We start from the raw sequence: 16,189 nt of genomic DNA, 5'->3' as shown, positions 1-16,189 counted from the left end.
TCCCACTGCATTCTATTTATTTCAGGAATGTGATATTTCCTGATTAATCAGAAAGGCCTACTTTTTTATATTTATTCTCCAATATAATAGAATCAATCAATCACATGTATTTATAAAGCTATACAGTGCTATACAGAAACCCAGCCTAAAACCCCAAACAGCAAGCAATGCAGATGTAGAAGAACGGTGGCTAGGGAAAACTCCCTAGAAAGTCAGGAACCTAGGAAGAGACCTAGAGAGGAACCAGGCTATGAGGAGTGGCCAGTCCTCATCTGGCTGTGCCGGGTGGAGATTATAACAGAACATGGCCAAGATGTTCAAATGTTCATAGATGACCAGCAGGGTCAAATAATAATAATCACAGTGGTTGTAGAGGGTACAACAGGTCAGCACCTCAGGAGTAAATGTCAGTTGGTTTTTCATAGCCGAGCATTCAGAGTTCAAGACAGCAGGTGCGGTAGAGAGATTAGAAAACAGCAGGTCTGGGACAAGGTAGCACATCCGGTGAACAGGTCAGGGTTCTATAGCCGCAGGCAGAACAGTTGAAACTGGAGCAGCAGCACGACCAGACAGACTGGGGACAGGAAAGAGTCATCAGGTCAGGTAGTCCTGAGGCATGGTCCTAGGGCTCAGGTCCTCCGGGGGGAGAGAGAGAGAATTAGAGGGAGCATACTTAAATTCGCACAGGACACCAGATAAGACGGGAGAATTACGCCAGATATCACAGACTGACCCTTGCCCCCGACACATGAACTATTGCAGCATAAATACTGGAGGCTGAGACAGGAGGGGTCGGGAGACACTGTGGCCCCATCTGATACCCCCGGACAGGGCCAACCAGGCAGGATATAACCACACCCACTTTGCCAAAGCACAGCCCCCACACCACTAGAGGGATATCAACAGACCACCAACCTACTACCCTGAGACACGGTTGAGTAAAGCACACGAAGATCACGAGCCCAAGGGGGCGCCAACCCGGACAGGAAGATCACGTCAGTGACTCAACCAACTCAAGTGACGCACGCCTCCTAGGGACGGCATGGAAAAGCACTAGTAAGCCAGTGACTCAGCCCTCGTAATAGAGTCAGTTTAAATTGTCAGAGTTTAAAAGTAAAACTTTTACCGCCATCCACTTCATTATGTCTGAAACACAGGCTTCCACGGTAGGCAATTTTGGGGCTTCACAATGTTTCATCGAAATGTACAGCTGTGTATCGTCCACATAGCAGTGAAAGTTAACATTATGTTTCCGAATGACATCACTAAGAGGTAAAATATATAGTGAAAACAATAGTGGTCCTAATACGGAACCTTGAGGAACACCGAAATGTACAGTTGATTTGTCAGAGGACAAACCGTCCAGAGAGACGAACTGATATCTTTCCCGACAGATAAGATCTAAACCAGGCAAGAACTTGTCCGTGTATACCAATTAGGGTTTCCAATCTCTCCAAAATAATGTGGTGATTTGATCATGTCAAAAGCAGCTCTAAGGTCTAGGTGCACGAGGACACATGCAGAGCCTTGGTCTGACGCCATTAAAAGGTAATTTACCACCTTCACGAGGGCAGTCTCAGTGCTATGATGGGGTCTAAAACCAGACTGTTGAAGCGTTTCATGTACATTATTTGTCTTCAGGAAGGCAGTGAGTTGCTGCGCAACAGCTTTTTCAAAAATGTTTGAGCGGAATGGGAGATTCGATATAGGCCGATTTTTAGTGTTTTTACATTTTCTGGGTCAAGGTTTGGCTTTTTCAAGAGAAATGTATTATTGCCACTTTTAGTGAGTTTGGTACACATCCGGTGGATTGGGAGCCGTTTGCTATGTTCAACGTAGGAGGGCCAAGCACAGGAAGCAGCTCTTTCAGTAGTTTATTTGGAATTGGGTCCAGTATGCAACTTCAAGATTTAGAGGCCATGACTATTTTCATGAATGTGTCAAGAGATATAGAATTAAAAAACTTGTCTCCATTGATTCTAGGTCCTGGCAGTGTTGTGCAGACTCAGGACAACTGAGTCTGCAGACCTATCCCTCAGCCAACATCCTTATCCTGATCACATCCCTGTACAGTCTCCCTATGATATAACCTTGTATATTTATGATGTAGCTATATTTAAACAAGGCCAGAGGGGGTGTGGTATATGACCAATATACCACGGCTAAGGGCTGTTCTTATGAACGACGCAATGCGGAGTGCCTTATTGCTATTATAAACTGGTTACCAACATAATTAGAACAGTAAAAATGTTTTCTTACGTGTGGTATATTGTCTGATATACCACGTCTGTCAGCCAATCAGCATTCAGGGCTTGAACCACACAGTTTATAATTATAATTTTATTTTAGCTCAAGTTTGTTAATAGTATGCTCATATAAATCTGTGCTTGTCTATACTTAACATTCTAAAAATGACCCTTTATCCCTTATTATGTAAAATCCTTTGAGCATCTGGAAATAGCTATATACAGTGCCTTGCAAAAGTATTCACCTCCTTGGCGTTTTTTCCTATTTTGTTGCATTACAACCTGTAATTTTAAATGGATTTTTATTAGGATTTCATGTAATGGACACACAAAATAGTTGAAATTGGTGAAGTGAAATGAAAAAAATTACTTGTTTAAAAAATAAATAAAAGGAAAAGTGGTGCGTGCATATGTATTCACCCCCTTTGCTATGAAGCCCCTAAATAAGATCTGGTGCAACCAGTTACCTTCAGAAGTCACACAATTTATTAGATTGCACACAGGTGGACTTCATTTAAGTGTCACATGATCTCAGTGTATATACACACCTGTTCTGAAAGGCCCCAGAGACTGCAACACCACTAAGCAAGGGGCACCACCAAGCAAGCGGCACCATGAAGACCAAGTCGTTCTCCAAACGGGTCAGGAACAAAGTTGTGGAGAAGTACAGATCAGACTTGGGTTATAAAAAAATATCAGAAACTGAACATCCCACAGAGCACCGTTAAATCCATTATTAAAGAATATGGCACCACAACAAACCTGCCAAGAGAGGGCCGCACACCAAAACTCACGGACCAGGCAAGGAGGGCATTAATCAGAGAGGCAACAAAGAGACCAAAGATAACCCTGAAGGAGCTGCAAAGCTCCACAGCAGAGATTGGAGTATCTGTCCATAGGACCACTTTAAGCCGTACACTCCACAGAGCTGGGCTTTACGGAAGAGTGGCCAGAAAAAAGCCATTGTTTAAGAAAAAATAAGCGAACCCGTTTGGGAGGCTTCCCAAAGGCATGTGGGAGGCTCCCCAAAAATATGGAAGAAGGTAGTCTGGTCAGATGAGACTAAAATTGAGCTTTTTAGCCATCAAGGAAAACGCTATGTCTGGCGCAAACCCAACACCTCATCACACCGAGAACACCGTCCCCTGCTGTGGGGATGTTTTTCATCGGCAGGGACTAGGAAACTGGTCAGAATTGAAGGAATGATTGATGGTGCTAAATACAGGGAAATTCTTGAAGGAAACCTGTTTGTCTTCCAGAGATTTGAGACTGGGACGGCGGTTCACCTTCCAGCAGGACAATGACCCTAAGCATACTACTAAAGCAATGCTCGAGTGGTTTAAGGGGAAACATTTCCACGTCTTGGAATGGCCTAGTCAAAGCCCAGACCTCAATCCAATTGAGAATCTGTGGTATGACTTAAAGATTGTTGTACACCAGCGAAACCCATCCAACTTGAAGGAGCTGGAGAAGTTTTGCCTTGAAGAATGGGCAAAAATCCCAGTGGCTAGATGTGCCAAGCTTATAGAGACATATCCCAAGAGAATTGCAGCTGTAATTGCTGCAGAAAGTGGCTCTACAAAGTATTGACTTTGGGGGGGTGAATAGCTATGTACACTCAAGTTTTCTGTTTTTTTGTCTTATTTCTTCTTTTCACAATAAAAAAATATTTTGCATCTTCAAAGTGGTAGACATGTTGTGTAAATCAAATGATACAAAATTCCCCAAAATCTAGGTTGTAAGGCACCAAAATAGGAAAAAAGCCACTGTAAATCCAATCAATTACTATTGGTCAGGTTAGCTGGAGACCTTTGCACATGGCTTTCTTTTAGTCAGTGACTTGGAGATGATCCCTAAAAACACTTTCATTTCTCTCTCAGGAGTTGCCGGAGCAGGAGGACAAACCGGTTCAGCACTGTTATACAACTAACGTGTCTGACCTGGATGTACGCCACCTTCCCGTCATCCCAATTGAAGACTCCCCGCCCTCCTCTCCTTCTCCTCCACCTCCTGCCCCTGCTCTTACTAGTGAGCCTGAGACTGAGCCTCCAACCCAGCCAGCCTCCCCCTCCACCACCCAGCCAGCCTCCCCCTCCACCACCCAGCCAGCCTCCCCCTCCCTCACCCAGCCAGCCTCCCCCTCCCCCACCCAGCCAGCCTATCCCTCTCAGCCAGCATCTCCCTCTCAAGCTCCCTCCAGCCCTGCTCAGACCACCATTCTGGTCAAAACAGAGCCTGCCACCACCACCATTCAGGTCAAAACAGAGCCTGCCACCACTACTGTTCCGATCAAAATGGAGCCTGACGCTTTGGCCATCCTTCCTCCTCCTGATGCTAGCGCTGAAGCAGACTATGATGCCAAGCCTGCTGACCAGCCAGCCCCCCAGCCCCAGGACATCCCCTCCTCCCCAACCCCCAGCCTGGAGGTGATCTCCCCCAAGGTCAAGCACCGCAGCAGGCCCCTCTCCCCCGACCCTGAGGAGATGGTGGTCCGGCCCAAGGTGAAAAAGTGGAAGGGCCTCCGCTGGAAGCGTCTCCAGATCGTTATCACCATCCGTAAAGGAGGTTCCAAGAAGGAGAGCAGCCGCGGGGTCTCCGAGCTCATGGAGCGTCTCCGCATCACCCTGAGGCCTGACAAGCTGCCCCGGGACAAACGCAAGTGCTGCTTCTGCCATGAGGAGGGCGACGGCGCCACGGACGGCCCCGCCAGGCTCCTCAACATCGATGTGGACCTGTGGGTTCATCTCAACTGTGCCCTGTGGAGCACGGAGGTGTACGAGACGCAGGGAGGCGCGCTGATGAACGTAGAAATGGCGTTGAGGCGTGGTCTCCGCACCCGTTGTGCCTGCTGCCAGAAGACTGGCGCTACCAACAGCTGCAACCGCCTGCGCTGCCCCAACGTCTACCACTTCACCTGTGGCATCCGGGCCCGCTGCATGTTCTTCAGGGACAAGACCATGCTGTGCACCCAACACAAACTGAAGGGACCCAGCGAGGAGGAGCTGACGGGCTTCGCCGTGTTCCGACGCGTTTACATCGAGAGAGACGAGGTCAAGCAGATCGCCAGTATCTTACAGCGCGGCGACCGCATCCACCTGTTCCGCGTAGGCGGCCTCATCTTCCACGCCGTAGGTCAGCTGCTGCCATCTCAGATGCAAGCCTTCCACTCCCCGACCGCCATCTTCCCCGTGGGCTTCGAGGCTACCAGGATCTACTGGAGCACGCGGGTGCCTAACCGCCGGTGTCGGTATCGTTGTCGTATCAGCGAGACGGAGGGAAGGCCGCTGTTCGAGGTACGGGTGCTGGAGCATGGACAGGAGGACCTGCACTACCGCGACACCAGCCCAGAAGGTACATTGTCAGTCTGTCCCCACACCCAGCTCTGGCTGCCCCTCTGTGTTGAAATGTGTAGTCACAGAACTGACCACAGTTCAGGTTAATATGTCTAAATTGCCGTTAATTAATTAATTGAATTGCAATCCCAGCCATTTCTGTAATTTAAATGGAATTGACTCCATCTCTGCTATTTACTAATCTGGTCTGTAACCATGTCCTGTGTTTCCTCTAGGTATCTGGGACAGAGTGGTTCAGTCTGTAGCTAAGCTGAGGGAAGAGTCTGCCATGCTGAAACTGTTCACTGATCACGTGAAGGCAGAGGAGATGTACGGCCTCACTGTCCACGCCGTGCTGCGCATCACTGAGTCGGTAAGAAGTCCTTTGGGAAAGCAGCATCGGCAACGCTGTTTTGTTTTTCGCCTCTGCTCTCATTTGTTTCCATAATATCAATGTCTGTGTCTCCAAGTCACCCTATTAAGCCATACAGTGCCCTACTTTGAGTCCTTTCGACCAGAGTCACCATGGCTCTGTTAACAGTAGCGCACTGTAGAGGAAATAAGGTTTCATCTGAGAGATAGACAATGTTATTTCATCGTTAACTTCACCAACATCCTGTGTGTTACATTATCAGTTGCCTGGAGTGGAGAACTGCCAGAACTATGTGTTCCGTTATGGTCGCCACCCTCTGATGGAGCTGCCCCTCATGATCAACCCCACCGGCTGCGCCCGCTCCGAACCCAAGGTCCTCACACACTGCAAGAGGTAAGAATGCAATATAGTATTCCAAATAGATCTGTAGTAATAGTTTTATTATAAACTGGGTGGTTCGAGCCCTGATTGCGGATTGGCCGAAAGCCGTGGTATATCAGACCGTATACTGGTAGGACAAAACATGTATTTTTACTGTTCTAATTACAGTGCATTCAGAAAGTATTTAGACCTCTTCCCCTTTCCCCCATTTTGTTACGTTACAGCCTTATTCTAAAATGGATAGATATTTCCAAAAATGACCATCAGTTCACACACAATACCCCCTAAATGACAAAGCAAAATGTTTTTTTTGCACATTTATTAAAAAAAAACTAATACCTTATTTACATAAGTATTCAGACGAAATTGAGCTCAGGTGCATCCTGTTTCCATTGATCATCCTTGATGTTTCTACAGCTTGATTGGAGTCCACCTGTGGTAAATTGAATTGATTGGACATGATTTGGAAAGGTACACATCTGTCTATATAAGGTCCCACAGTTGACAGTGCATGTCAGAACAAAAACCAAGCCATGAGGTTGAAGGAATTGTCTGTAGCACTCTGAGACAGGATTGTGTCGAGGAAAAGATCTAGGGAAGTGTACCAAAACATTTCTGCAGTATTGAAGGTCCCCAAGAATACAGTGGGCTCCATCATTCTTAAATGGAAAAAGTTTGGAACCACATAGACCCTTCCTAGATCAGGTAGGTGACCAAGAACCTGATGGTCACTCTGACCGAGTTCCAGAGCTCCTCTGTGGAGCACTCATTCAGGCCTTTATGGTAGAGTGGCCAGACGGAAGCCACTCCTCAGTAAAAGACACATGACAGCCCGCTTGGAGTTTGCCACAAGGCACCTAAAGGACTCCATGAGAAACAAGATTCTTTGGTCTGATGAAAGCAAGATTGAACTCTTTGGCCTGAATGCCAAGTGTCACGTCCGGAGGAAACCTGGCACCATCCCTACAGTGAAGCATGGTGGTGGCAGCATCATGCTGTGGGGATGTTTTTCAGCAGCAGGGACTGTGAGACTAGTCAGGAATGAGGCAAAGATGAACGGAGCAAAGTACAGAGAGATCCTTGATGAAAACCTGCTCCAGAGCGCTCAGGACCTCAGACTGGGGTGAAGGTTCACCTTCCAACAGGACAACGACTCTAAGCACACAGCCAAGACAACGCAGGAGTGGCTTCGGGGCAAGTCTCTGAATGTCATTGAGAGGCCCAGCCAGAGCCCGGACTTGAACCCGATCGAACATCTCTGGAGAGACCTGAAAATAGCTGTGCAGTGACGAACCCCATCCAACCTGACAGAGTTTGAGAGGATCTGCAGAGAAGAATGGGAGAAACTCCCAAAATACAGATGTGCCAAGCTTGTAGTGTCATATCCAAGAATACTCCAGGCTGTAATCGCTGCCAAAGGTGATTCAACATTGTACTGAGTAAAGGGTCTGAATACTTATGTAAATGTGATATTTCAGTTTTTCATCTGTAATACATTTGGAAAAATTTCTAAAAACCTGTTTTTGCTTTGTCATTTTGGGGTATTGTGTTTTAGATTGACGAGAGGAGATAACAATGTTAATCCATTTTAGAATGAGGCTGTAACGTAACAAAATGTGGAATAAGTTAAAGGGTCTGAATACTTTCCGAATGCACTGTACGTTGGTAACCAGTTTATAATAGCAATAAGGCACCTTGGGTGGTATATACTCCGCGTTGTGTCGTGCCTAAGAACAGCCCTTAGCCGTGGTATATTGGCCATATACCACACCCCCTCATAATGTGTTTCATCAAATGTTGTCATACTGAGCAGTGAAACTAGTAGTTTCTTAGTAGTAAACTAACAAGTCTAAACTGCATGATTGACATGATGACTGTGCAGACTGACTCTGATCTAGTTCTGTGTCTCTCTCTCTTAGGCCTCACACCCTGAACAGTACGTCCATGTCCAAGGCCTACCAGAGCACCTTCACCGGCGAGATCAACACACCCTACAGCAAGCAGTTTGTCCACTCCAAGTCCTCCCAATACCGACGTCTGAAGACCGAGTGGAAGAACAATGTCTACCTGGCCCGGTCCCAAATCCAGGGCCTGGGGCTGTACGCTGCCAAGGACCTGGACAAACACACCATGGTCATCGAGTATATAGGAACCATCATCCGCAACGAGGTGGCCAACCGCCGCGAGAAGATCTATGAGGAACAGGTGGGTGGCTCTTGAGTAGTAGTCTAGGTAGTTGACGTGTAGTAGTCTAGGTAGTTGACGAGTGGTAGTCTAGGTAGTTGACGAGTAGTAGTCTAGGTAGTTGACGAGTAGTAGTCTAGGTAGTTGACGAGTAGTTGACGAGTAGTTGACTAGTAGTAGTCTAGGTAGTTGACTAGTAGTAGTCTAGGTAGTTGACGAGTAGTTGACGAGTAGTTGACTAGTAGTAGTCTAGGTAGTTGACTAGTAGTAGTCTAGGTAGTTGACTAGTAGTAGTCTAGGTAGTTGACTAGTAGTAGTCTAGGTAGTTGACTAGTAGTGGTCTAGGTAGTTGACTAGTAGTGGTCTAGGTAGTTGACTAGTAGTGGTCTAGGTAGTTGACGAGTAGTGGTCTAGGTAGTTGACGAGTAGTGGTCTAGGTAGTTGACGAGTAGTAGTCTAGGTAGTTGACGAGTAGTTGACTAGTAGTAGTCTAGGTAGTTGACTAGTAGTAGTCTAGGTAGTTGACTAGTAGTAGTCTAGGTAGTTGACTAGTAGTAGTCTAGGTATTTGACTAGTAGTTGACGAGTAGTTGACTAGTAGTAGTCTAGGTAGTAGACGAGTAGTAGTCTAGGTAGTTGACGAGTAGTAGACGAGTAGTTGACTAGTAGTAGTCTTGGTAGTTGACGAGTAGTTGACTAGTAGTAGTCTAGGTAGTTGACGTAGTAGTCTAGGTAGTTGACGAGTAGTTGACTAGTAGTAGTCTAGGTAGTTGACGAGTAGTAGTCTAGGTAGTTGACGAGTAGTTGACTAGTAGTAGTCTAGGTAGTTGACCAGTAGTAGTCTAGGTAGTTGACTAGTAGTAGTCTAGGTAGTTGACGAGTAGTAGTCTAGGTAGTTGACGAGTAGTAGTCTTGGTAGTTGACGAGTAGTAGTCTAGGTAGTTGACGAGTAGTTGACTAGTAGTAGTCTAGGTAGTTGACGAGTAGTTGACTAGTAGTAGTCTAGGTAGTAGATGAGTAGTAGTCTAGGTAGTTGACGAGTAGTTGACGAGTAGTAGTCTAGGTAGTTGACGAGTAGTAGTCTTGGTAGTTGATGAGTAGTAGTCTAGGTAGTAGACGAGTAGTTGACTAGTAGTAGTCTAGGTAGTTGACGAGTAGTTGACTAGTAGTAGTCTAGGTAGTAGATGAGTAGTAGTCTAGGTAGTTGACGAGTAGTTGACTAGTAGTAGTCTTGGTAGTTGACGAGTAGTTGACTAGTAGTAGTCTAGGTAGTTGACTAGTAGTAGTCTAGGTATTTGACTAGTAGTTGACTAGTAGTAGTCTAGGTAGTTGACTAGTAGTAGTCTAGGTAGTTGACTAGTAGTAGTCTTGGTAGTTGACGAGTAGTAGTCTAGGTAGTTGACGAGTAGTTGACTAGTAGTAGTCTAGGTAGTTGACGAGTAGTTGACTAGTAGTAGTCTAGGTAGTAGATGAGTAGTAGTCTAGGTAGTTGACGAGTAGTTGACTAGTAGTAGTCTTGGTAGTTGACGAGTAGTTGACTAGTAGTAGTCTAGGTAGTTGACTAGTAGTAGTCTAGGTATTTGACTAGTAGTTGACTAGTAGTAGTCTAGGTAGTTGACTAGTAGTAGTCTAGGTAGTTGACTAGTAGTAGTCTTGGTAGTTGACGAGTAGTTGACTAGTAGTAGTCTAGGTAGTTGACTAGTAGTAGTCTAGGTATTTGACTAGTAGTTGACGAGTAGTTGACTAGTAGTAGTCTAGGTAGTTGACTAGTAGTAGTCTAGGTAGTTGACTAGTAGTAGTCTAGGTAGTTGACTAGTAGTGGTCTAGGTAGTTGACTAGTAGTGGTCTAGGTAGTTGACTAGTAGTGGTCTAGGTAGTTGACTAGTAGTGGTCTAGGTAGTTGACTAGTAGTGGTCTAGGTAGTTGACGAGTAGTGGTCTAGGTAGTTGACGAGTAGTAGTCTTGGTAGTTGACTAGTAGTTGACTAGTAGTTGACTAGTAGTAGTCTAGGTAGTTGACGAGTAGTTGACTAGTAGTAGTCTAGGTAGTTGACGAGTAGTAGTCTAGGTAGTTGACGAGTAGTAGTCTAGGTAGTTGACGAGTAGTTGACTAGTAGTAGTCTAGGTAGTTGACGAGTAGTGGTCTAGGTAGTTGACGAGTAGTTGACTAGTAGTGGTCTAGGTAGTTGACGAGTAGTGGTCTAGGTAGTTGACGAGTAGTTGACTAGTAGTAGTCTAGGTAGTTGACTAGTAGTAGTCTAGGTAGTTGACGAGTAGTAGTCTAGGTAGTTGACGAGTAGTTGACTAGTAGTAGTCTAGGTAGTTGACTAGTAGTAGTCTAGGTAGTTGACGTAGTAGTCTAGGTAGTTGACGAGTAGTGGTCTAGGTAGTTGACGAGTAGTGGTCTAGGTAGTTGACGAGTAGTTGACTAGTAGTGGTCTAGGTAGTTGACGAGTAGTGGTCTAGGTAGTTGACGAGTAGTTGACTAGTAGTAGTCTAGGTCGTTGACTAGTAGTAGTCTAGGTAGTTGACGAGTAGTTGACTAGTAGTTGACGAGTAGTTGACTAGTAGTAGTCTAGGTAGTTGACGTAGTAGTCTAGGTAGTTGACGAGTAGTAGTCTAGGTAGTTGACGAGTAGTAGTCTAGGTAGTTGACGAGTAGTTGACTAGTAGTAGTCTAGGTAGTTGACGAGTAGTTGACGAGTAGTTGACGAGTAGTTGACGAGTAGTTGACGAGTAGTTGACGAGTAGTTGACGAGTAGTTGACGAGTAGTTGACTAGGTAGTTGACGAGTAGTTGACTAGGTAGTTGACGAGTAGTAGTCTAGGTAGTTGACGAGTGGTAGTCTAGGTAGTTGACGAGTGGTAGTCTAGGTAGTTGACGAGTGGTAGTCTAGGTAGTTGACGAGTAGTAGTCTAGGTAGTTGACGAGTAGTTGACTAGGTAGTTGACGAGTGGCAGTCTAGGTAGTAGACGAGTAGTAGTCTAGGTAGTTGACGAGTGGTAGTCTAGGTAGTTGACTTGTAGTAGTCTAGGTAGTTGACTTGTAGTAGTCTAGGTAGTTGACGAGTGGTAGTGTAGGTAGTTGACTTGTAGTAGTGTAGGTAGTTGACTTGTAGTAGTCTAGGTAGTTGACTTGTAGTAGTCTAGGTAGTTGACGAGTGGTAGTCTAGGTAGTTGACGAGTGGTAGTCTAGGTAGTTGACGAGTGGTAGTCTAGGTAGTTGACGAGTGGCAGTCTAGGTAGTTGACGAGTAGTAGTCTAGGTAGTTGACGAGTGGCAGTCTAGGTAGTTGACGAGTAGTTGACTAGTAGTAGTCTAGGTAGACGAGTAGTAGTCTAGGTAGTAGACGAGTAGTAGTCTAGGTAGTTGACGAGTAGTTGACGAGTAGTAGTCTAGGTAGTAGTCTAGGTAGTTGACGAGTAGTAGTCTAGGTAGTTGACGAGTAGTTGACTTGTAGTAGTCTAGGTAGACGAGTAGTAGTCTAGGTAGTTGACGAGTGGTAGTCTTGGTAGTTGACGAGTGGTAGTCTAGGTAGTTGACGAGTGGTAGTCTAGGTAGTTGACGAGTGGTAGTCTAGGTAGTTGACGAGTGGTAGTCTAGGTAGTTGACGAGTGGTAGTCTAGGTAGTTGACGAGTGGTAGTCTAGGTAGTTGACGAGTGGTAGTCTAGGTAGTAACAGACAAGTCTTTGTTTTCTTTGTTTATTTGGATCCCCATTAGCTGTGATTTAATTGTTTATTGATTTTACACACAAACTTAATAAGAGGGTGAAAAGACAAAGGTTGTGATATCTTTGTCCATAAGGTATCAGTGGATCGGAAATGTTTATATGACCTCTCTTCCTGTTTCTTTTCTTTTAGAACCGTGGGATCTACATGTTCCGCACCAATAACGAGCATGTGATCGATGCCACTCTGACCGGCGGCCCTGCTCGGTAAGTGTTGGGTCTATTTTCTCTTTCATATTATGTTTGTTTGTCCCTGTCTCACCCTCCTGTTTTCCTCTTCAGCTATGTGAACCACTCCTGTGCGCCCAACTGTGTTGCCGAGGTGGTGACGTTTGACAAAGAGGACAAGATCATCATCATCTCCAGTCGCAGGATCCCCAAGGGAGAAGAGGTGACACACAGAGCCCTGGTCACCATCTGCATGTCCATTTATAGCTTTTGTACATACGCAGTGTACCGTTTTTGTACCACTGTGTACATAGTATACAGTTTCCTTCACTGATTTAAAGTTGTTTAAATCTTAACTGGCTCTTTAGGTGGTCTTGGTTGTGTTACTGTAAAGCATGTTTGCACAACTAAACCAGGTTTTATGAATGCATGTTACAGCGGAGTGTTGTTATTGACCTTGTCTGTTTCTTCTCTTAGCTGACGTACGACTATCAGTTTGACTTTGAGGACGATCAGCACAAGATCCCTTGCCACTGCGGAGCCTGGAATTGCCGAAAGTGGATGAACTAAACTAACTGGGAGAAATGGAGAGGAAAAAAAGATGGATGGAATGAGAAAGAGTTCCTTCTTTCTCCCGGGTGCCAGAACACTACTGCTGCGCCAAAGCCTTTAGAATATTTACAACTACTACTACTACCCAGTTCATAAGCTGTTCGTAAGCTGTTCATAAGCTGACGAACGAGGAGGGAAACTGACCTCCAAAACAATAAAAGACTAAGACGTTTGCATTCACACCTGTAGCCAAAGGTTTGAAGAGCATTATGGATATAAAAGCAAACAAACCACCTCTATTGACATCCAGCCGAATGATGGGACAGTCTTTTTGTGGATGAACTGTGTCCTCTGCCAAAAGCAACTCTTTCCTCTACCTATCTACCTATTGCTCCCCCTTCAATAACTATGGATGGAATACAATCCTCTCCACATCTACCAAATGTTCAGATTCTATGTGATATCAATACTCTCTTAGGGCAGATCTTACCTTGAGCTTTGAAGAAAGAAGCCATTTTAAGTACTAAGAAATAACTAATGCATTTTTTAAAAAGGCAGACCTATCCTCCTCCTGCACTCCCCCCTTCCTACCCCCCAAGGAAAATACACGTTCCCATCGTCATTGGTGAAGATTGACTTCACAACGTAGATATTATTGGCTAGCTAGACAATCCTGAAGACAGTGGCTCTGAGTGTGTAGAGAAGAACTATGTATCGTTGAGAGGCAGAAGAGAAAGATGTCAGATACTAGAAAAGTTGACCTGTGGCTCCAGACAGAAAGACAGGTGTTTAAAGGTGGGTTAGTTGGACCCCCAGTCTACCTCATTAATCTAGTGGGAAGTGACTGCTTACTTGTATAAATACTGTTAACTGCTACTGTGGAGGGGGAGAGAATGTTGTTTTCATTAGGCTAATAGTATATAGCCTTTTCGGACAAGCAGGGAAACTTTAACTAACAGCAGGTTTGTTCTCTGTTCTATGCTGATGATCATTTTACAATAATGAGCCAACAATCCTATTATTAATTAATGATGTATACAGAAGGAATTATATGACCATTTATTGGTTAAGCCATCGCATTAAGATCAATCACAAGCTTAACAGGTGTCTTTAAATGACTCCTGATCATCATGTGTCTACTTTTGTTTTTCCATTCTCTGCGTGTGGGAATTGACACAATAACAGTCACCCTTGTGTTGCTGAGGACTGAGGGAGAGATTGGTGTGAATGATTGTTGCTTACACAGCTTCAGTATGTAAAGTGAAGCAGGATCACACCGCTAATTGAACAAGTCTTTGGCAAGACGATCAAGTCCAACTAACTAATGAGTGAAGGAAATGTAATGTACGCTTGCTGCTTAATGGCTTTAAGTCACACATTAAGCAGAAAGCTTGCTGGTAATGATGCAAGACTAGACTACTATCCCATTTGTTTTCACCTTTTAGTCCTTCAAATCCCATCTGCATTTTGATATTTTCTTTTCTCGAATGACATCAACCATGAATCTAGCCTCTTCCTCTCTTTATCATGTAGTGGACTGTTGTAAACTTTACTGTAGTGTCTTTCTCTGCCTGGCCCTGCCTGTCTAACCACACCACAGCTAGGTGTATTTATAAAGGTCCCTGTATTGTGGTTTTCTAGTGGTAGTACGGTCTTCTATACTGGAGGCTTGAAGAAATGGCAGGGGAAGACTTGTATAAAAAAATTTAAAAAAAGGGCATTTTTCTTTTTTTATGAAAGTAAATTAATAACAAAGTAAGTAAATCTTTAAAGTGTGCGGGGGTTCTGAAGTCTCCATGACGACGTCTCCCTTCTACTTGTACTCTATCTTGACCTCACGTAAGAAAAATGCAAAAGTGTACAAACTGTATATTATATACTATAGGGGGCAACGAACTCTACCCCTTTTTAATCAATAAAAATCTAAAATTGTAGAGAAATAAAGTTGATTTAAAAATCTACCACTGGATATCATTTTATGAGAGATTAAGCTGTGTATATATATATATATATATATATATATAGCAAACTATGTAATATCTTTATGTATATGAACCAGTGTTTTTGCATTTACCTGTTTTTCTATTAGCGTTTTTTGCTATACGATTTCAAAGACAGTTTCTTAAAATAGGTATGTGGACATGGCTGGTCTCCAATGACTTGGACGAGAAGCCACAGGTGAAATAAATGTGGAAAGTTGATCCATTATGGAAAGTTGTCATGATTATTACATGAGAAATCACTGTGTAAAAGGAGTACAACGGTGCATAACATTTAGTTTTTATTTATGCTACTGTTTGTCGTTTTACCAAAACCTCTCTCTACCTTGGTCATCATTGGATTATAAGTAAATGGAAAATCTTAAATTCTTCCTTGCCTGAGATATTAGTTATTAAATATGATTGTTGTTTTATTTTTATCTTCCCTATAGAAGTGAATGTGTTGGTATATCTTGTGAAAACTGCTACTCGGCCTGTATGTCATGACTAAATATTCAAAGTGAACCCCGTACTTCCGTACCTGAGAATGAATTGCACTCTAATGGAGTAATTCTCTAAAAGTTGTATGAGGAGGTGATTGCTATTTTTTTCTTGGTATGTTTATATTTCAAGGAAAGACCATGAGACATTTTGCTGCTCACTGGATTTCAGCCTAAATCATTTCTTGAATATCTTATGATTTAAATAAAGATTGCAAAAAACATTTTTTTTACCTAACCTACTTTTTAAAAATGTTTGTTACAGCAGCGCTTTTAGGGAATATTAAAAAAGAAGTTTGTGGCATGTTTTGTATGAATATAATTTTGAATTGTACATTTTTTTGGGACGACGGCAGAGGTTGCATCTCTTTCAATACAGCTTTCCCCAATTCTTTCAGCTTTTTTTTCTTGTAAAGGAAAATAAAATGCATTTTAAATATAATCTTGGATCTTGCCATTTGTTTTATAAAAAATATTAACTTGAGATTAGAATGAGACTTAATAGGTTCTGAAGTTAAAGTAGGCTAAATCTAAGTGACATTGACTCAAATTAAGAAACTTTACCACCTATTCTGGAAAAGATTGGTTTAACATGGTTTTTGAAATATTGAAGGTGTATACAGTATGAACAGGATGTTTGATAAAACTAATTCCCATTACAGACCAAAATATGGACAGGAATATGACATTAGGTTCTATTGACAACCATTTGTTCCTCAAAGCTCATGAAATACCAGGATTGACCCCAA

General features: G+C 43.7%; 1 protein-coding gene across 6 annotated transcripts in view; it reads left to right on the top strand.

Annotated features, from left to right (window-relative positions):
- Positions 1-15,882, top strand: part of LOC115165500 (histone-lysine N-methyltransferase 2D) — a 56,053-nt gene extending 40,171 nt beyond the window's left edge. For 5 of the 6 annotated variants that reach the window (XM_029718673.1, XM_029718668.1, XM_029718669.1 and 2 more), the window contains 7 exons: positions 4,127-5,597; positions 5,815-5,951; positions 6,214-6,344; positions 8,231-8,537; positions 12,375-12,448; positions 12,524-12,632; positions 12,887-15,882. In XM_029718673.1, the coding sequence (XP_029574533.1) occupies positions 4,127-5,597; positions 5,815-5,951; positions 6,214-6,344; positions 8,231-8,537; positions 12,375-12,448; positions 12,524-12,632; positions 12,887-12,979 (2,322 nt within the window). In that variant the 3' untranslated portion in view covers positions 12,980-15,882. The remainder of the gene's footprint in view (positions 1-4,126; positions 5,598-5,814; positions 5,952-6,213; positions 6,345-8,230; positions 8,538-12,374; positions 12,449-12,523; positions 12,633-12,886) is intronic. The other variant, XM_029718672.1, reaches the window with a different exon arrangement.
- The last annotated feature ends 307 nt before the right edge of the window (positions 15,883-16,189 follow it).

The sequence above is a fragment of the Salmo trutta genome, chromosome 28 (genome assembly GCF_901001165.1).
Source record: "Salmo trutta chromosome 28, fSalTru1.1, whole genome shotgun sequence".
In the NCBI taxonomy this organism is placed as follows: domain Eukaryota; kingdom Metazoa; phylum Chordata; class Actinopteri; order Salmoniformes; family Salmonidae; genus Salmo; species Salmo trutta.
The sequence above is the reverse complement of the archived record's forward strand: the minus strand, read 5'-3'. Positions and strand labels throughout refer to the sequence as shown.